Source organism: Athene cunicularia (genome assembly GCF_003259725.1).
Source record: "Athene cunicularia isolate RWA chromosome 7 unlocalized genomic scaffold, athCun1 chr7_part1, whole genome shotgun sequence".
NCBI lineage: Eukaryota > Metazoa > Chordata > Aves > Strigiformes > Strigidae > Athene > Athene cunicularia.
The window spans coordinates 25,981,389-26,002,616 of record NW_020799107.1 but is presented as its reverse complement, the minus strand read 5'-3'; the positions used below and the strand labels follow the sequence as shown (position 1 = coordinate 26,002,616).

The following is a 21,228-nucleotide window of genomic DNA, read 5'->3' as shown; positions in this document are numbered from 1 at the left end:
TGATGAGAAGTCCTTTAACAGTGCAATCCCTTGCTACTGAAACAGATTTGTGAAGAGACCTGGAAACTCCACAGAAGGCACTGTGCTAAGCACTGCCTCCAGCGTTACCATGATAGGAGAACACAAAATCTAATTTGATGCTGCACAAGCAGAAGACCACAGGTCCCTGGAGAGGTGGAGGGGGAACACAGCTGCCAGCAGCAGAGAAATTGTGATGTTCCTGTTGGGTAATTTAATTCCACCCAAGAAAGGGTTGGCTGCATGTAGGGGATTAGTCAGTCCACTTTCTAGCACAGGGATAATCATCTCCCCACTGCTGTGGCCTCAGAGCACTCCAGTCTTGCTAAATTCTTTTTATCAGCCACCACAGATCCTCCCTTTCATATATCATTTCTATAAATATGGGTTAGAAATACAAAAATTGTGCCTGAAATTTGACTTAATTATTGGCTACTGCACCCATCTTTACTTTTAAGAAAAGATCCACAATTGGAACTAAACACAGTATCCATAACAACACCTGGATCAGCACCCATAAAGTGGTAATTACTGGGGTCCTAATGCTGGAGAAAACTGGGAGGTGAAACTCCATAAAGACTTCCCCTAAGATCCTGACTGACAAAGAACCTCAGAATTTGGCTTTCTTCTTCATGCTTCTCTATAATTTGGTGAGCTGTAATAGCAGTAATAACTTTCAGGCAAGGCTCTTATCAAAATCACCAGATGGCTGAAGACCCCAAGTTTTTCTTGTAGACCCTAGCTGCTTCAGGCAATCAATCAATGCTGAGGAGTAACCTCCCTCTAGAAGGTTATGACAAAGGGCATACACAAATAACTGGATTGCTCCCTTATTTTCAGGCACTTTACAGCTGCAGAAGGCATTATGCCATTTTTGCCCCTTGACTCATAGCATAGAATGAGCTGGCCAAAGAGGGACAAAAGACTGAATCGTTAGCCCATGAGCTAGGTGGCACAATTGGTCTTTCCATCCTGAGCTCCAGGAGTGAATCTGATTCAGGAAGAATGAGGTATTTAGTTTCCCCCAGTCTCCAAAGGACAGCTTTGTCCCTGCTATAAAACTAATGGTCTGTCACCATTCGGCAGCCTGGTGGACCTGTAACATGTTCGCAGTATATGCATGATCCAGAACTGACAGGAGTAAATTCTGCATTTTCTGGCATTTGTGCACCTAGCTGCAGCCCATGCAATAAACCCTACACTTTTACACAGTCCAAATTCACTTGCAGACTTCAGCTTAAAGAATAAAATATACAGCAAAGCATTACCAGTTCTACTCCTTTCTCCTCTTCTTATGTTCCTAAAATAGACCAAGTATGTTCCTAATTCAGAGATGTACAGGGATGTGGTACACAATGATTCATCCATGTAAGACAGTAACAGAAGCAGTTAAACGTCCTTTCAGCATGATAAAAATTTACCCCGCAGTTTTCATTTGTGAAACAGTACAGGCAGAGGAGACCTTCCTCCCTGTATCAGGTGATGACTCCTGCTTTCACTTACCCCTCTTTCGCCAGAGTATTTCTCCACAAATTTCCCGTAGTTGTAATAGTTGAAGGTGGGGTAGCCGTCAACTCCCTCCTGCTTACAGAGGTCATGATTCTGTTCTTTGGCACAGTCCACTGCAGCGTAGGCAATCTGAAATGCAAGAGATCAGCATGAGGCAGGAGAAGACAAAGCAGGACTCCCCTTCAGGGTTATGCTGCTGCAGCTTAGACTTAACACTAGGAGAGACACAAGTCTTCTGCCAAAAATGCAACAGCTTTTGTAACGGCTGAGCTGTGGAGGAAGATCAGAGGGTGGTCATCAGGTCAAGCCACAGGAATGGAAGAGCAGAAGCCCGCTCCCTCCCAGTGAAACCCTGTGCTGCTCACACAGCACCTGGCCCTCGCAGCTGCAAGGCGCGCTCAGCTCACAGAGCAGAAAATCACCTTCCTCGCCTCCCTGCTGAGCACTGCGTTAGACTCCGAGTGGGAAATCCAGAGGCTGTGTTAGTGAAACCAAATCCAAGCACGCAGCCACAGCTCTGTCACATAGCATATTTTTCCCACACTTTGGTTTTAACTGATGAATAGCGACAGGGTGACTTTGATAACAGTAATGACCACCTAACCCAACCTCCATCCTGCGGCATGGCTAATGGTCAGAAAAGTTACCTCTTCTGTTCTTGAACACACACAGATGGTCATTTATGCAGGCTAATAAAAAATTAATTTCTACCCCAAATAGCTTTTGTAAACACCATTCAGTTCTCCCAAGGTCAAATGTGGATGGGTGAGAGGCCATCCAAGGTAGGTGAGGTCTACCAAGTAATGCACAGAGAGAAGGCGGCTGCTTGCTTGCAATCTTAGCCTGGGTTTATGTTTCCTTTCCTGTGTTTTTTCAGTCTATCCTTTAGGATAGGGACTGCATGTGATGTGCAGCCATTAGCAAAGTGGGCTTAAATTCCTTTTGAAACCTCTAGATGCTACTGTCACACAAACAAACCCTGAGTAGAAAACAGCCTGCCTTGCTCTCAGGCTGTTGGCAGCAGAGCAACACCCTCTGTCCCTGCCTGCCTGCGCACGGGCAGAGCGAGGAAGCGCAACCTCAGAGCCCCAGAGCATCGGCTCAGGCTAACCCTAGAAGCTTTGACATTTGAAACCCGAATCTGTGAAGTATCGAGGAGGGGCTGCACTTAACTTTTCTGATGTTGAAACAAAACGCAATTCCTAGGCTTCTACTTAAAGCAGCCGAGCCCTCTGCTGTGATTTCACACTGACTGTTCCTGCGAGCAGCAGTTCTGTCTCTGAACGTAAACTGCTGCTCCCGCAGGCTTGCCTTCACAGCCCTGTTACATGCTCTGCTGAAGAGCAAGCAGCTTTAAGTACTAGCTATGTAAAAAACACCAAACAAATTGGAGGAACGATTTTTGCAATTGTGGGTTACAACATATCAAGTGCTAATTTCAGAACAGACACATTTTAACCTGAAATTTCCGTTCCACAAGCCTCCTTCAAACAATCTGATCAAAATACCTTTTGCTTGCGTGACTTTAGGGTTGCAGTTGAACTGTTCTTCCATAATTTAAAAAAATCACTTAATATTCCATAATGGTCTCCAGTTTCATGGTGACACTGTCAAAATGAGAAAACCTGATCTCATGTACCCTAGCAGTAATTAAAGAGATTGGCGAAGCTAACTTCTGTTAATTTGCTTGTTTTGTTTTGGCTTTGAAGGCCTGACAAGACAACATTCAGTAAGATCTCACTTGGGTCTGTCTTCAGATGAAAAGGACTATATAAAGTGAGCAGTGTTTTTACCTTAAATATTTGGTTTCTATTTTTCATTTTAAACATTAATAGGGCTATTATAGAAACAGGACTCTTGAGCGCTGTTAAAAACATGTATGATCACACTTTTTTTATTTTTGTAAACAGAAAGACTCCTACTCATTCAGAGACAGTTAAAACGAAAGGTTAGGAATCACACGCTGCAGAAGAGTTTCATCCGAGTATTTATGCCTTCCTGACCTTAGCAGCCAGCCAAAATTTACAGCCCTGTTGGCTACTTCTGTGTAAAGGAAAGCTTACAGTGGAGACAAACATTTATTTCATGTCACAGTATTAGTGTAGAAAGAATACTGGAAGTCCTAGTTCCTTGAAAACAGGAAGAATAAATAAAACTTTTTTTCTCACTGCTCTAAATATCACACAGGGAGAGATTACAGCCAGAAAAAGGGGAAGGTATATGTGCACTCATCCAGATCTTAATAGCTGGTCTGAGGTATGAAACTGTTGTGACTGATGACCCATCTGTTCTAGATAGTGTCTTGGAGATTAAGAAAATTAGTTTTTAGTATATTGGAAGGAAGAGAAGCCCTCTTTTTCTGTACCTCTCTGGAAACATCTAGACTGGCTTTGGTTGGAGTGAAGAGCCCAATTTCATTTACAAAAGGCTTTTGTGAGAAGAGCTGTCAGTGAGAAAAGGCTGCAGTGGAGGAATGCAATGCTATAAGCCACTGTTAACCTTGTTCAGCACGTATTTACTTGTTGCCTCAAAACAGATGACTGATGGACTACCAGGAGGTGGCTTCTGAGAGAAATGCTTAGTAGTCTGCTTGAGATGCAGCTCTTCTCTACAGCACATGGAAATCTAAGCTGGTCCATCTGTGCATTTGTTGTGCACCAAAATAATGCACAAAGACCCCAGTCTAAGTCTGGCTGCAATAGTCACACTACCCTAATGTTATTCTTAATCTAATAGGTCTAATGGCGAGGGACATGTGCATCTGGAGCAGTGTTTGGAGGACATGTCCATTCTCTGGAATGCTTCTGATGTGAGCTCCCACACAGCCTCATGGACTCACCACTGCTCCGGCAAATGTAATTTTGAGCGCAGCTCTTCAGAACATACATTCCTGTTCCATTATTTTTACAGCCAGTGAGAGAAGAGAAATGGCAATTTTCAAAAATGTTGTAACTCACAGAGACCTGAGCAAAATTTCATAGAGAGACATCTAATTCCCAAGACTGCATCTGAGGCTGCATTTCAAATGCCTGCTGCCAAGAGTAGCTGAGTAAGAGTACTTAGGAGAGCTTGAGTGATTACTTTAAAGTGGAAATGTTAAGGCAGCCTAAATATAGAGGTTGCTACCATCTCTATGCACTCATTACCATAGCATCACAGTCCTAATTGTCTTGCCTGTCTCACAGCGGAAGATCAAATATAGTTCACTGCAAGAGGAGAAAAGTAATGCTGAAAAACACTTGTAGCAAAACGCACTTTTGGACTGAGGACCAATTCCAATCTCAATTCTATCAACATCAGACAGCTGAACTCCGAGACATACCAGAATCTCAGCAAACAGCACTGATGCCCTTTGCTTTGTTCTGTTTGTGTTTTCATGGACCATCAATATTAAACTCCATTTCTGGTACAGGAGTCTCCTACAACAGTTTTCATTTAGGGTGAATTACTTCATGGCTAGACTGAAAGGCCACATGTAAGAAGGTGCTGTCCACAAAAAGAAAGGCTTTGCACGAGTCCTGGCTCAAGTGAGCAGTGAAACAGTTTTTCTGCATCGCTGAAGGAGGAAACTGAGTCAGGAAAACCAACAATCCAAAAAACCTCTACTGAAGTGTGGTTAAAGACTTCTGGAGAATATTACTCTCAGAAATTATCTTCATATTCAAATACCACCAACAATTGACAAGGAAGTTCCCTGGAAAGCACAGGTTAACAAGACCTTTGTATTTTGCCTTGTAAAAACACTAACTTTATTCAACCAGAAATTTCAGATAGATTAAGCATAAGACATCCCTGATAGGTATCCAGAAGCCAAGACACTTGGCATCACTTCTCATAAATTCTCTCTCACCAAGAGGGGAAAAAAACATGTAAAAGTCTGAGAGCACAAGAAACTTTCATAATGCTGGTGTAAGACTGTGTGTATGTATGTTCATTATAGAAAAACCCAGCATAACAGCTTTCAGAAATCAAGATAGATTTTATGAAGAATTTTGATTGTTAGGACTAAAATTTAATTTTTTGAGCTTTCCTAACTTTACTCTAACCAGAGGGAAAAATCCTCCTGAAAAAACATTTCAGGAGGAAAAAACCCTTAGTGCTGTATCTGCAACACACACAAAACTCCATGGGGTTATGGATTCTCCATAACCTAAAGCTGTGCTGCCTTAGATATTGACAATACATCATTATATACAAGTTCCCTCTCCAGAGGCAATGCCGTTCAGGTTTATCACCATCCTATTCAGTAGCTGTAGCAGGAATAGAATAGTTATCAAATGAAAAGATAATCAATCAGAGACTGTGGACACCAGAGGAAGTTCCTTGGAGTACATTCAGCTTTCTCAATGTTATTGGTAGCTCCTCACAACAGGTATGCAGCTTATGATAAACAATAATACCAGATTAGTAGGCAGAATAGTAATAAAATGTAAAAAATAATACAGATTAGTATGCATTTCTCCTTTATTCCCTAGTCAGTATAGTTTAACACGACTCTAGTAACATCTGGGACTGGAAAATATCTTTATGTGAAAAGGGAAGTCCCACAGCAACGTTTCATGGTTTTACCAAAGAAGTGGGAGCTTAATTAGAGTCACAAACTTAACTTTGCACAGCATTAGAATGTGAGCAATGTATGACCAGTTCTGAAGAGCTCTTAAAGGAAATAGAGCACAGCATATTGTTCAGATGAAGTGGTCTAATCACGAACACTGAGCTGTTGCAAAAATCAGAACTTTTAATTTAGATGCTTAAATAGAAGTGGACCTATGCTGAATATGTGACCACTGATGTCTGTGTGCCTCAACTGTAACAGAAGGATGATGACTTTATTTTTTTACTGTGTTTAGAGGGAAAAAAAAGTACTTGCAGTACCATCTAATCATACACCAAGAATCACAGTTCCCTTCCAACAGAATTGAGAAACAACTTTTTGCTCTGGAGGGATCTTGCAGGTAAGGAACACAATTACATCCCGATGTGTAGAAAATTGAAAGTGGGATCCCTTTGACCTTCCAGGTAACTCCTCCTTTCTATTCTTAAACCTCCTTCATTTTAACAGTTTGTCTCCCAGTCACCATATGATGATATAGTAAAGATACCCCCTGCAATCCTAGTTGTTCTCCTGTTAAAATATGTACTGCCACACACTGGTTTATTGATTCAAGGAAATAAATCTCTGCTGGAGCTAATATTGACTTTTGTTATGAAAATGGAAGTGAGTAACTAACTGAATATTGATTCGAGGGAGGAATAATATATGATAAGCTTAAAAAAATTAAAATAAAAGTAAAATTGCAGCATGGAAAAGAATACTTCCAAGCTACATTATTAAAGTATAGTCAATTCCAGATGACAATTACCTGATTACTAGGAAAAAAAGTCTGTTGCTGCCAAATGCCTTAAAAGCATCTATAAGACAGATGCACATTCTTCTCTAAGATTATTCCATAGGTTTCTATTTGTATTACCTGTTCTGGATCCTAACAGCAGTTATGAACTGGCCTGCTAAAGCTTGTTGCAATTCAGCCACTGTTCTCAATGTGAAAGTCCTTGCAAATATAAGATTCATTACTAGCTGCCCTGATGTGCCATAGCAGCATTACCATAGCTGCAATTCATCAGCTGTTCTCAAAGCAGGCCTATTTGCAAAGGGAAAATCCATTAGTAGACACCATGATGTACAGTGCTAACATGACCATATTTAATGAGTCTAATTAAAAAGAAATTCAACACATGCTTTTTAAACAAATAGGGATCAAATTCTTGGCCAAACTGAAGCATTAACTCATTTGGATAACATTTGGTTCAAACCATGGTTCACAACACACACTGGGGACTCACCAGTTTCACTGTTGTGTTGCAGTCCCCTGCTAGCACCCCAGCTCACCCCATCAGCTGTACCCTTTCCAGCAATCTCTGCCACAGCTGTTCCTGTACAAACTCACTAGAAACCAGTTTCAGGCCTCTGATTTAGGTCAGTGCATTTGTACAGGAACAGTCTTCTGTGAAAATGGAGAAGACTGGTCAAGCAGCAGCCCCTTTGGGGGAGTTCCCGAGATTTGTTACTGAGAAGCCTTGAAGAGTCAAGAGCTTTCCTTCAGCAAATTCAAGCTGGAGCATCACAAATCAGTTCCTTCAAACTTAACTTTAGGATCAGCCAAAAGGCAAAATGCAGATTTTTTTTTTTAAGATTTAGCCAGTGCCCTTTCAAGAGTCTCTGGAGTAGTTACTGAACATGCCTTCCTGCTCTTCAATCTGTTCAGCAAAGTGACAATCCTCACATTTGCATTTTCTGACGTACACTGGTCACTGCCAAAATTTGAGCTGTGGAGCACAGGCCAAAGGCTTTCCCCTGGCAGCTGTATGCAAAGACCACAGCGCCCCAAGGCAGGAATGTTCCAGATGGCTTTTTTTTTTCTTTTTTTTTTTTTTCTCCCCTCTTTTTTCTTTTTTTTTTCTTTTTGAATAACTGAAAGCAATATGCTAACTGCTTTTCACTGGACTAGCTTCTCCACTGATCTGGTCTTACTGGCACTGAATTTCTCCAGGTACACGGAAAGACACCCTAGGCAAGCAAGCAGGCTCAGGATTTCTGCTGAAATCACCACCAGTGATGTGGCCGACAAGAACTGACATTTGGGGCCAATGTTCTGAGCACTGCATTTTTAAACTCCAACTCCAGCAGTGCAGATGATGAAAAGTATTACACACAGCCCCGGGGGAGGGGGGACTACTGTGCCAAAACCACCCCCTTACAGTGAATCTGCAGAGCCAAAGACATGTATTTAACAGCTTCAAGCTCTGCTCATCTTCAAAATTCCAATGTAAAGACTCAAAGTCTCTCGAAGGATACCTTTTAAGATATCATTTATAAGCAATTCAAGGCTGGAATGTTTTTGATTGTTCTTTGGCTTCTGCAGAATTAAATGTTTAATTAAAGGACCACCCTTATTGAAAAGAAGATACAGTTTAAATGCTACCATACACTGTTGAAGGGGAAAAAAGTTTCTCTAGGGAAAAAAAAAAAAAAAAGACACTACTACAGACTAAAAATGAAAATTAGTAATCTTTCCCTGTTTTTGAAAGAAGAAATACTTCTTCCCTCTTAGGCTGCAATTCTGCAGAAGTTTGAAACCCTACAGAACTACAAATTAGCCAAAGTTTGAAGGCTCAGCCCAGTTTGAAACATGGGAATATGCCCTGTGCTGCTTGTGGGAACAGCCATCTAACCTTCTGAAGTCTTAAACTGGTTTATTTTCTTTTCCACAAGGGCACAAACTGGCAGCAAGAAGCACCTTGGCAGGTTATGGCTGTACACAATTAAATAGGGATCCCCAGATAATCAATCCCTGGCACTTTCATAAGTCACTGAGGTGGAATAACATCGTTTTCCCTAACTGCACACACCTCTTTGAAACGATACCAGCCTTAATATTCCCTACCGGCCCTCTTGTTCCAATTCATTACATTTTATACCTCCCCACTACAGCCTTAAACTGAAGTCAAGAGTTGCAACCGTCAATCACTGCTCTGCTTTTGGAGTCCTTTCATAACCTGCAGTCTGAACTGAAAGCTTCACAAGCCTGCATTTACCACCACCACTACCATGTCCAGTAAACTGCACCATGATTCAGTTGTTAATACATCCTGGAGCTCTAATAAGCAAGTTTCACATTGTTTAGTACCTTTGCTTTATCTCCTCTGACTGAAATTTTAATGAGTTTAGGAAAGAGAGGCTTCACTGGGACCTACCAAAAAAGTGGGAAAACAAGGATACTTCCTCAGAGATCTTGGAAACAAAACAAGTAACCAATAGGCATCCCAAGCACACAAATTTACAGCAGTAAGAGAAATGAAAGCTGTACGTCTCAATCTTCTGTATGCCAGAGGGCATAAGTGATGGACTTCTAATTTTATGCAGTCAGTGATATAAGAATGATTTGTTTCTTGTCAATCTGACACATCTTCGGTCAGTTACAGAAAAGATGAGAGGAAAAGAAAAAGAAAACATGACATTCTTCTGTTATGGTGGCAGGCAGATTAATAGGGGTATAACTGTTTCAAAATTACCTCTTCATTTAGACTACAATATAGAAATGTATAGAATAGGCTATTTCTGTGGAAGGGCTCTACAACAATCATCTAGTCCAACTGCCCAACCACTTCAGGGCTGACCGAAAGTTAAAGCATGTTGTTAAGGGCACTGTAAAAACGCATCTTAAAACACTGACAGGCTTGGGGCATTGACCACCTCTCCAGGAAGCCTGTTCCAGTGTCTGACCACTCTCTTGGTAAAGAAATGCTTCCTCTAATGTCCTGTCTAAACCTCTCCTGGCACAGCTTTGGACTACTCCCACATGTTGTGTCACTGGATCCCAGGGAGAAGAGATCAGCACCTCCCTCTCCAGTTCTCTTCCTCAGGAAGCTGTAGAGAGGAATTTCCCTATTAAACCGACAAATCTTTTTCATGCCACACCTCAACACAAAGTAGTTGTGAAGTTGGAACAAATCTGGAGATCAGAATTGTCCTGGTTCAGCTAGGATAGGGTTAAGTTTCCCCAGCAGAGAGGGGGAAGGGATCTCCAGCCAGACACTGAGCGGGAACTTTTTCCTTTGTGGCTTTCACCCAGCGGGCTGTCTGTAAGCACTTGCGGTATTTCTCTGTATATCTTCTGTCTTGTTTACTGTTATTGCTGTTTATTGTTGTTATCATTGCTACTGTTGTTGTTCAGATTGCTTATTACACTGTTGTATTATACTTCTTTTTATTTTAACCCAACGTTTGTGCCCTACTTGTGTCCAAGGGTGGGGGAGGGACAACGGCAACGTGGTCTCCAGTCCCGGCAGGGCTTAAAACCAACACAGAATTAAGTATGTTTCACTCAAAGACAATTAGTGGGTTTCTAGATAGTTGTTTGCTTAAATCCTGTGGCTCAGGTGATTTTTTTTCTTAATCCCAGATATGCATGCACTCAGTTAAAATAGTTCAACTGATACAAGGAAATTAACTGGTGTGCTTAAGCCATCAGATATATTTTCAAGGCAGTAGCATGAGGGTCCTAGAAGGGCCTGACATCCTGGACTCAAGTCAGCCAACTTACAGAAATGTATTATATTTGTGCTATGCAAGCAAAGATTAGTTATATGATTGAGGTTTTCAGAACTGTCACACAACTGTGACTTCTCCACATGCACGCCAATGGCTGACAAAAGCTGAAGGGGAATGGAGATAATGTAAATTACCTTTTATTAATCTTTCAGTGAGAAAGAATGTGTTTTGCTTCACAGACAAGAACTCTTACACAAAGAATTAAACAGAAAAGACAACAAATGAAGGGAAACAGAATAGGTTAAAGTGTAACTCAGTTTGACCAAAAAAGATACAATCCCTAAGATGCAGAAACATTTCTACTAGTATAACAGCAATTTTATCTACAAGCAAAGCCTATAAAGTACAAATGGTGGAAAACATTCTTAAATCTCAGAAATAATTAACAGCATGTTACCTTTCGATCTTCTTTAAAGACTTCGGCAGCGGTTGTAAAATGTGGAATGGCATTTTTACAGTGGGGACACCCTGTTTGACACAGGAAGAAAAAACCAGCATAAACATTAGTTGTAAATAAGATACTGGGACAAACTCAAGATACAAGGTGAATTAGTGGAAAATTTGTATTAAAAATCATTCTAGAAAAGGGTTCTCCAGTTCTGGTTAACAGCAGGACAAGGCATCTGTAGACCATGTGTAAGCTACGTGAAGTTAAGCATATGTTTAAAACCCTCTGACTTCAAGCAGTTTAAGTGTATACTTACAGTTATACGACATCCCATTTAGGGACCCAGTATAGGGGGCTTTTCTCTATTGCCAGTCCCTTAAGAGTATTTTAAGATTGCTAGCCACAAATGGACAGACCATTTCCCTGCTGCTGTACCTCCTTGGGGGTATTACCATGTAGGTTATTACTGCTGTTGCCACAGATACCAGCTACATTTGGACACAGGAATAAAGGCAGTGCGGTTGTGAATAGGAGGAGGTTGGAAGTTGGAAAGGAAGTTGCTGGGAGTATTTAGAAGTGTTTGGGAATTGCCTGTGTTAGAGCCAAGTCACCAGGAACACAAGGGGAGGGGGAGAGAAGCAAGTCCAACAGACTACACATCTTTCACTTGCAGAGAGCAGAGGTCCAGTCCCAGGTTAGGATGACTGCTGCTGGCCTTCCTGGAGACCTTCCTCCTGTTGACCACAAATGGGCAATCCCAGAAGAGTTTTACAGATCCAGCACACAAGAACCCCACAGCACTGTGTGGGAGATGGACTCATACTTCTTTGTACCACCACAGCACTGAACAAAAGGTCAGTTCATCCCTTGCCCAAACACACACTAAATTTACTCAGAAACATTTCAGAAGAAGCCACAGAAGGGGAACAAGAACTGCTCTCTTGATTCAAGATTCAGATGTGAGTGCTCTTAATTCAGAAGTAATGTTTATTGTCTACAATTAATCTAAACTACTCTAAAAATATCAATACTAAGTAAGGCTTTGAAAAGGAAAGTACCTGCATATGTGTAACAAAGTACTTTTTTTCAAACACAGTATAAAGAGATTGTTCCCAAGCAAAGACTTAGGACACTATTTTTTCCTTAGATGGAGATAAAAAAGGAATGGACACAATTCTGTCAAGCCTGTATAATGCTAGCAAAGGCAAAAGAGTTTACCCTACTATTATTTCTGTATAGGAACAGAACAGAGCACAGATGAGTTGCTCACAAGCTCCAATTACAGCTTATGCTACTGTTGTTTACCAGTATTTTACAATGATGAACATGTGGCTGTGTTACTTTTAAGTCAGTACTGAACAAATGCCCTCTTAGGAGGCTTGCACCCACCCTCTCATAAACTGCACTCAATCTTTTAGCTGACAAGAAAAACAGTATCTGTGGATAAACACTGCACACCCCTTTCCACAAAGAGAAGGATGCACAACCCTTTCATCTTCACAAAAATGTATTTTCATTGCTTACATGCACTGGTTTGAATTTTTGAGTATTTTTTTCTTCAGAATAGGATTTTGAAAGCACTGCAGTGACACAAGTGTATAAATACACTGAGAGTCTATGCAGTAACTACGAATACTGAAAAGTCAGAGGGACATTTCCTGGGACACTGAGGCACTTCTGCAAAGCCATCAATGGCTTCAAACTCTTCATGCAGCATAATGGCAGTATATCCTGATGGCAGCTGTGTTTCAGTGGGAGATAGTACAGGTCCTCTACAGCTTGCAAACTATTAACTTTTCAGCATTTGCCTGGGAGAAAATGGTCAAGAAATAAAAGGAGGAGGAGGAAAAGAAGAAGGAGGCGGCAGCAGTGGTGGCAGCTAGTATTCCAGGCTGCTCCCATGTCCATTAGCACACTTCAGTGATGCATTTTCTCTCTCACCACTTGCCTGCCCTATCTGCCTGATACTGAAAAGCCTTTGGGTCAAGCCTGCCTCCTGACACAGCCTGGATAATTTCCTGTACTGTGGGATAACTGCCTTGGTTGACTTTTTAGCACTGCTCTAAACAAATAAATCAGAACTGGTGACAACATCTAAAAAGAATTGCAGAGACAAAAATCTGAGATAAATCAGGCACCCCTGAAACAATAACTGTTCTTCTAGTCCACATACTTATATGCTGTAGTTTACTGGAAAGCACTGCCAACTGTTACATTGAAAAATAAAAGCTCCTAAAAACTTAAACCTTTCATGTTTCCCTTTCTGCTTATGATCTTGAGCTTGAAATTTAGGTTTCACCAAACAGCAATTTTCAAACCCTCAATAAATGATATTTCAAGAGAAACATGAGCCTTCATCTCTTCTTATTCACCCCTAAGATACATCAGTTGATGTGTTTCCTATCTCGTGGGGGCTGGATTTGCAGAGGATGGGGCATCTGGTAAAGCCTCTCTCTAAGTCCCTGCTAAAGTTGCAGCAGGTTAAGAGCACTCCATGAGCCATATTCACCAAGAAAACCAGAACATGATACAACAAATAACAAGGATATTCTTTCAGACACAGAAAAGTCCAATGGCATTAAAAAATGTAAACTGCCATTTTACAGGGGCTAACAGATGGCTGGTAAGAAAACAGACCAAGTGGCCATTTAGCTGGTGACTGCTCAGAGAAGCATCAGCAGCTGCTCAATATCCCTTTCATCCTATTGCATCACCACCACACATGCTGCTACTGCATGGTGTTCAATAGGTGGCATCAAGAAAGGCTTTAAGCATGGTTCTCAGCAAAGATGCACATCTTGTAAGGCCAAAAGGAAGCATCCGATTATCTAGACTGTTATAGCATTTTGGAAAAGGTAGGCAAAACCAAATATGCTTTGAGGTTGTGATCAAAACACCACACAGAGGAGTGCCATGTAATTCAAAACAACTGATAAAGGAACCTATGATCAGTGCTTTTATTTCCTCTTCTCTGTGATCTTCTCATCTTCCCACACTAATACCAAATGACAAAAAGTTACCTTCATTTACCAATTTGAAGCTACATCCCTCCTCCCCTCGCTTCTGTCTTGGCCCAACCTCCTTTCTTTACTGCACTGTGCTTGCAAAACTAAAACACAACCATATGGCTTTTGGCAGAGCTGACTCCAAGTCCAGTAGGCATTTTGTTAGCCTTGGACATCCATCCACAGAACAGATGTGAATGCTACGCTGAATTCCCGAGGAGTTTCAAGGAGTCACTGAAAAAGGGGGAAGGAGCACATCATATGGAATAGCAGAACTTCATCTGTTACAACTTAGAAGCATTGCCAAATGCAGCAAACACTTGGAAGTCACCCAACCCAGCCATTCTATTTAAAGCACACATGCCAAAAAAAATAAAAGCAGAGGTTGATGTCTTCATTTTGACAGACGGAAAACTTGTTCTCCCCATTCCCTCTTCACACCCACTATCACACATTTATTTTAAGTGTTAACACTATCTTCCAGATTTGAAAGTGCAAAGAAAGGAAATGTACTGAGCACTGTACAGGAGGATAGGAAGTGTGCAGGCTCCTTACAAAGGATTTTCCAGATGGGCTGCAATGGTAAGAGATTAAACTGGTGGCATCTGAAGGTGTGGGTAGGCTGTCAAGAATCAAAAGGTCCTGCCCCTTCCCTCTAGTATTTATAGGATAGTAAGCCACTATGGACTAAAGAAGTGGGAAGATTAATTCCATTTCATTTTAGTTGAATAATTTGGGTGCTATGGTAGGCACACAGGCTTCCTTCAAGGCCAAGAGGCAAACTTTCAATTGAGCAGCACTGGAAGTAGCACTTCTGGGAGCAGAGCCTTCTAACGTAGGTGCAGGGCTTTGCTTTACCAATTTTCTTCATTTTTACACCATTGTCAAATTTGATCTCAACAGGGTTAACAGCAGATGTGAACTGAACAGTAATTCACTGTGCCTGACTTGAGATATCTGAAAGAAATCTGCTCCTGGAACATCTAGCCTTCCCACAGGATCCCAGCACTGGTGCTCAAAACCTCTAATCACTTCTGAAAATCTCAAGCTGATTTAATTTCCTAATGCAGAAACACACTTGCATCACCTGGCAGGAAAGCAGAAGAGCCCAACATCTAATGCACATGCAGTACCAGGTGTTAAGGCCATTCCCTGTTCCCAATCAGCAAATGATACAGAATTGTTATAGCTCTGGCCAGACATTCTCACCAATCTGTGCTCAAAATTTTGCACTCTGGAGGCCCTGCCAAGCAGCCCATAATGGCATCTGCTTTGCCTGACCACTGAATTCTGCCAGAAGACGGTGGTTGCCTGCTTAAACCACAAGTCCGTGGATTCATGCGAGAACATCAGCAATAGAGAGCTTCTAAGTTCTCTTTGCCTTTGCATTACAAATGTAAAATTTTACACGAACGTGATATTTTCTACAGGGTATTTTTCCACCATTCATGCTGTAAAGTTGGTTAAGGGTTGGGAAGACACGCTGTAGTACAGTCATGGAGGGCACCATCAAATTTCTCACCTTGAAAAATCAAGTGGTTCTGGACTGATCAAGTACATGAAAAATATGGTTTCTGTGGGTAAAATTTCAAGAGGAATGGCTGATGAACAGCAGGCAAGGGAAATCAAGTAAGCAAGCAAGCAGGCTTCATTCAGACCCATTATCACTGAGAGGGAGAGGGAATCAGATTAAAACTCATACAATTAGAGAGGCATTTAAAGGAAAGCTAGCAGGTCTTTGGGGAGATGAAGTGATGGAAAATAGATAGCCCAGATTATTTTCTGTGGACTTAATTTACTGATAGCAGGAACAACTGCATGGTACAGCATTTTCTCTGGATGTCTTTGAGGAAAGAATCAATGAGCCAACGTTTGGGCACAGAAAAGTGTGGGAGAGGCCAGCATGGAAGCTAGCTTCATCCTCATTGGAAACACTGGTTTGAGGACTTCGAAGAAATAAAGAACTGCAGGGTTGAGCTGGATGTGGTTTCCAACGTCATGCAACAAAACATTTGTATACATGATGTAAACCAAAGATACTGCATGGGGAAATAGAGAAACTTACTAAGCGCTCACATCACCTTGAAAACGACTTTTTTTAAAAAAAGCAGACTGAGGAAAAAAACAGTATAAACCCTTTTGTCAGGTAAGGTAAGAAAGACACAAAATTGACATTAAAAATCAAGTGCCTACTGCCCCAAACATAAGTAATCAAGTATATGTTGTGGTAGCAATTCAATAAATCCACAGAAATAATATCCTGTATTAAGAACTGTAAACATTTCCTGTAACTGCATGGTCCCATGGGATGCAGAAGGGATGCAAAGAGGATTTCAAAGCAATGGAACAATCAAGTGCATAACCTACATATGCTTTTTACATTCAAATGGAGAATTTTTCATTGGACAGAGTTGGGGTTTTTTAACCATGTGAACTGATTAGAGTTGATAGGGAGTCAAAAGAAAAACTTAAGAGTTTCTTAAAGCTTCAATGTACAGAAGTTTTAGGACCAGATGGCAATTATAAAGATGTCTCCAGAGTAGTGCATGAAACAGATGCACCCTATTGGACAATAGTCACCTCATTACTTTTAAAATAAAATAGTGTGAAATTTTCAAAATTGCCTAAAGGAATCAAGTTTTCTCTCCAAAAACCATAGGTTTCTTCTTGCTTAAATATGAAAAACGTCCTTTAAGTTACTTCATGCTTTGTTTAATTTGAAACTACAAAGCCCAGTGATATAATATAACCTCTCTACAGCTGAACAGCACAAGGTTAATTCAGTTTCCTTAGAAGAGTGGAAGCTGTATTAGCATAGCACACAGAAGAAAGGTGAAGCTGTTTTTAATGAATATAAATCAAAAGCTAACAATTTGTACAGAATAGATAAAGGAAGCAAATGGACATCAAAGCAGTATCTACAGTCAGCAGAGGTAATAATGATGTTTTAAGTATATAAGGGGCTTTAAATGTATTAGAAGCAAAAGAAATCCAAACAATACTAGCAATATAGCTTTGAAAGAAAATGATGGAGTTGTCAAAAAGGACTTCATTGAATATATAAATGAAAATATTAAGTAGGTGTGGAGAGAGACTCTATGCCTGGCACCTCCAAAATGCTGTTTGCAGTCCTGGGTCCACAAATCAGGAACTGGAGAGGGCTCAGAAGACCCATGAGAAAAACAACAGGACTGGAAGGTGTGCTTCATGGCAAAGGGAGTCAGGAAGCTCAGTGTGTCAACAGCTTAAATCCAAAGATAAAGAAGCGATAGAAATCGAGAAAAGCCAATCTAGTTTTCATAGTAACAAGCTATTCAAGCAGAGTGCCAAAGGCTAAGTAACCTCCAGAGCTGGCTGTGTGCTGAAGCCAGTCAAATTCAGAAAGGAAATTCAATTCTCCATCACTAGTGATTTTTAGTCTGAAAGGAAATGGTTTTCTAAAAAAGATGCTTTCATGCAGTGGTTCTCTACCTGATCAGACTGCAGCCTGTCCTTGACTCACATCTCTGAGCTGAAACTGCTACAGAGGCGATATGGTTTTGCTGCCCTTGTATCACCATCTCCCGAGCGGCCAGGAGCTGCAGTGTGCCAGCACGGCCCCACTGCTCAGGCAAGGATGACAGTCCTGATGACCCTAACCTGAGCATCCTAACTAAAGTGGCTCTACACCAGTGCAGATCAGGCATTGTGACTTCAGAAAGCTTATACTTTTTGCCCACTATTAATACATAACGACATATAACCCCACCCATGTTGTTTCCATGTGTGCTTTTAGCATCTTGTACATAATAAAATCTGATAAAAGTAACAAAACAGTGTGTATATATTTTACATGAGATTTTTTCAGAGATAGTTTAAACATGCATACATTTTAATGTTATAGACTGTTTTCATATCAAATATACTAACTTAAACTGTCTTTTCAATAGCAAAGACCTGGCCAACTACTTAGAGATCTGAAAGCCCAGTGATTTGTGAGACCATGGTGTTTATGCTGTCTGTGCTCTACCCTCAGCATGAGGAAGGGCTCTGCTCCCCCCTCAGCCCCCAGCTTCCTTTAGTACCTCTCAACGGGTGATCTCAAATGCTTTAACTAATATCAATTAATTAGGCTTCAAATTGCCCCTAAGAGAGACAGACGTGATTATCCCCCTCTGTCATTACAACCAAGGTTAAATGGAGTCAGGAAGAGGTTAAGTGACTCTCAGGATTCACAATCCTGCTTGTCAGGGAGCGAGGCTGCAAGGTGCTGACTCCATTCATTCAACTGCAAAACCATCGGGGCCTCAGAGGGCTCAGCACGTGGCAGGATGGAGCCTTCAGTGTGCCAAGTGCAGAGCAGGGAATGACTTTCTCATTCCCCATCTCTGCTTGAAATCATCACCGTTTAAATAACAGGGGTAGATACTGCCCTCCGTTATTGGTTTTTAAATGACTGCAATTCTAAGCAAGTGAAAGCAGCACATTGCACAGCTATCAAAGCAAACCCAGGAGCTTGTAGACCACAGAGTAAAGCAAAGCCTGTTTCCACTTCAAGAGTTCCAAGTGATTAACTAGAATTAAAACAAGAATATTACTTGGTCAATCAAGAAAAGACAGGCTATAGACAGTAATTGCACAGATAAGAGCTGAAAATGGGTATACTTCTTAAACCAACACAATTGGTGTAGCTACAGAAGTTACTGAATCCACAAGCAGATTTGAGAAAGGCATTTGGAGATGTTACTGAAAGGTTAATTCGCATTTGTTCTACCAGTAGAGAACTGGAGAGCCTTTTAATTGAATATGTGGAACCAAAGCTCATTTTATGACATGACCTGACACACAGCATAATCATATTTACAAGACACAGATATTAGTAATTGAAAGGAGGGGTATTTGTCCTTTGATTTGAAAAAGGTCATGAGGTTTTCAGTTAAGCGTCGGGTCAACCAGGGCTTGCCTCACTGCTCTTAACAACAGGCAACCTACTACCAATTTCACAGCCTGCTGGTGGGCTTTGTGTTTTTTTCCAAGCTATCTGAACTCTTATTTTGCAGCACTTTGGGAGTATACTGAGGAGATGAGGAATACAAAAACCAAATCTTTAGAAACCACAGACTTAGACATGAACAACTGCAATCGCAGCAATAAAGTCACCAGGCCAAATTGCAAAGGTGAGAAGAGGAGAAAGACTCGGCACAAAACTCCTGGAGTGTTTTATCCACTATAAAAGGCAAGGATACGACTGAGTGGAGTGAATTACAAATTACATGACAGCACCTGGCATTTGGCAAAAAGCAGTCCTTTAAGATAGAAAGCTGTAGAGCAAGCCACCTCTGGACAGAAATGGTTAAAGAGCAATAGTTACATCCAGAACAAAACTTAAGCATCAGTTCCAGCAGACCTGGATTTTCCAGATAAACTATGTCACTGGCCCATGTGGAACAAATGAAGCCGGTAACAGCAGTTAACCAAGTTAGCATCAGTTAAAGAGCAAACAAAATAATTTCGGCAGCTAACATACCAGTGGATACAACTGGCAATCAGAAGATAAACTGCTCTGAGTTAGCAGTGGTCCAGCAGAGTGCTGGGGGAGGCACCACTGAACTACATCTGTGCTAAGTGAGGCTCAAAAGCAGCCCCTGTTATGATAATGTTGCACCATCAGAAAAAGCATCTGCCTTATTGGAAATGGGTTTGATGACAGTGGCTAAGGGTGGGTGGCATATTCATAGTTCAATTCTCCTAATGCACCCCACACAGACTTTACATGACATTGAACCAACACAGCTGTGTGTCTGCAAGGGGAGAATTTCACAGGGCAAGAGCACGTACTTCCCTCCTCTTCCCCTTCTCACAAGCCCAAACTATTTATATACAGGTAATATTCTTAAATTCAAGCAGCTGTAACAGTTTAGGCTTATGAAAGATTTAAAGCATGAATGCTATCTTACAAAACAAGAGGAGCCAGATCACCCAGACAAAATTTAGCTTAATGTCACAGCTCCACAACAGCCACCTCTGAGCACTTCTGTCATGGCTACGTGCAGTCCTAAGAAGTGCCTCAACTTCTGAGTCAAGAGCAGGTAAAACTGTTCTCGCAGTGCTAATTAATATCCTCGACACAAATACTGGGGCTAAGAGCAGTTCTGCCAGCCTGATTGCAGAGACCACTCCATAGACTCATCCTTTATCAAAACCAGCCTTTTAATGGGCTCTGTGGCATCTGCACTATTTACACAGACAGGAATGCACCTTGCTAAAGTGAGCCTGTAGCAAGAGCACCACTAGAGCAGGAGAGAAACCTGTTAGTGGCAGAGCTAACATATCAAAATTCTGCAGCGCCAGCCCACGCAGGATTTAAAGCGTTGTTATCAGAGGGTCCAGACCTCGCTTCTGCCTCAGTCAACAACCAGAAAATCCTTCCTGCAAGGGTTTTTGCCTTGAAATGGATTCTTTCTGTTCAGCATGTTTTTAATAATTTTTTGATAGCTTAAGCTTCATTTACAAACACACACATTTTGTTCAGGCTCTTTGATACAGCCTCCTAATGAAAACTTAACAAGATGTGCTTGGAAGTGATGGGAAAACCTCTTGCAGGAGCCAATCTGAGGCCATCGTGGGACACTGAATTCACCTGTGCTGCTGCTTTGCTCCATGCATCTGGACCCATTAACTGTTGAGTATTTTAGCCCCCAGTGTGCATCCTTCATACGGAAGAACTATGCCATCCAGGTTTGCTCAGCACCGAGACCCAGATGGGTCATCTCATGCCCAGCAGCCACTGGCTGAAGCCTCACAGTCAGTCAAAATTGCCGTGTTTTGTCACAGCAGTCCAGCTTAGCCAGAACACAGCATTATCTCACCAAACCCTCCTGTGCAAAGGCTGAGATACGGTACAAACAGCTTTATCTCAGCTTACTTCAAAAAATGGGAGGGATGAAAAGGAGACATTACCACTTTCTTAAGCACAGCTTTTTGATGACAGCTTGGGTCCCAGGAGCAAGCTAGCTGGGCCGAAGGAGCACACTGGCTCTCCCGGCTGTTAGCATTAACAGCCAAAACACTGTCTGCACCCACTCTGCACACAGTGCAACCCACTCTGGCAAGGACTCTCATCTAAGTGCTTTTTTGTCATTGCATAGTCCTCGATGAATAACTTGGACAGAAAAAACTAGGCAGTTTTTATTATGAAGACAGAGGAGGAGCATACC

At 41.5% G+C, this 21,228-nt stretch overlaps 1 protein-coding gene across 1 annotated transcript in view; it reads right to left on the bottom strand.

The window, feature by feature from the left end:
• PDIA5 (protein disulfide isomerase family A member 5) overlaps positions 1 to 21,228 on the bottom strand; it is a 110,011-nt gene that overhangs the window by 4,391 nt on the left and 84,392 nt on the right. Inside the window, exons 15-16 of the mRNA XM_026852508.1 lie at positions 11,037 to 11,107; positions 1,522 to 1,656 (exon numbers count right to left, since the gene is read on the bottom strand). Coding sequence (XP_026708309.1) covers positions 1,522 to 1,656; positions 11,037 to 11,107 — 206 coding nt within the window. The remainder of the gene's footprint in view (positions 1 to 1,521; positions 1,657 to 11,036; positions 11,108 to 21,228) is intronic.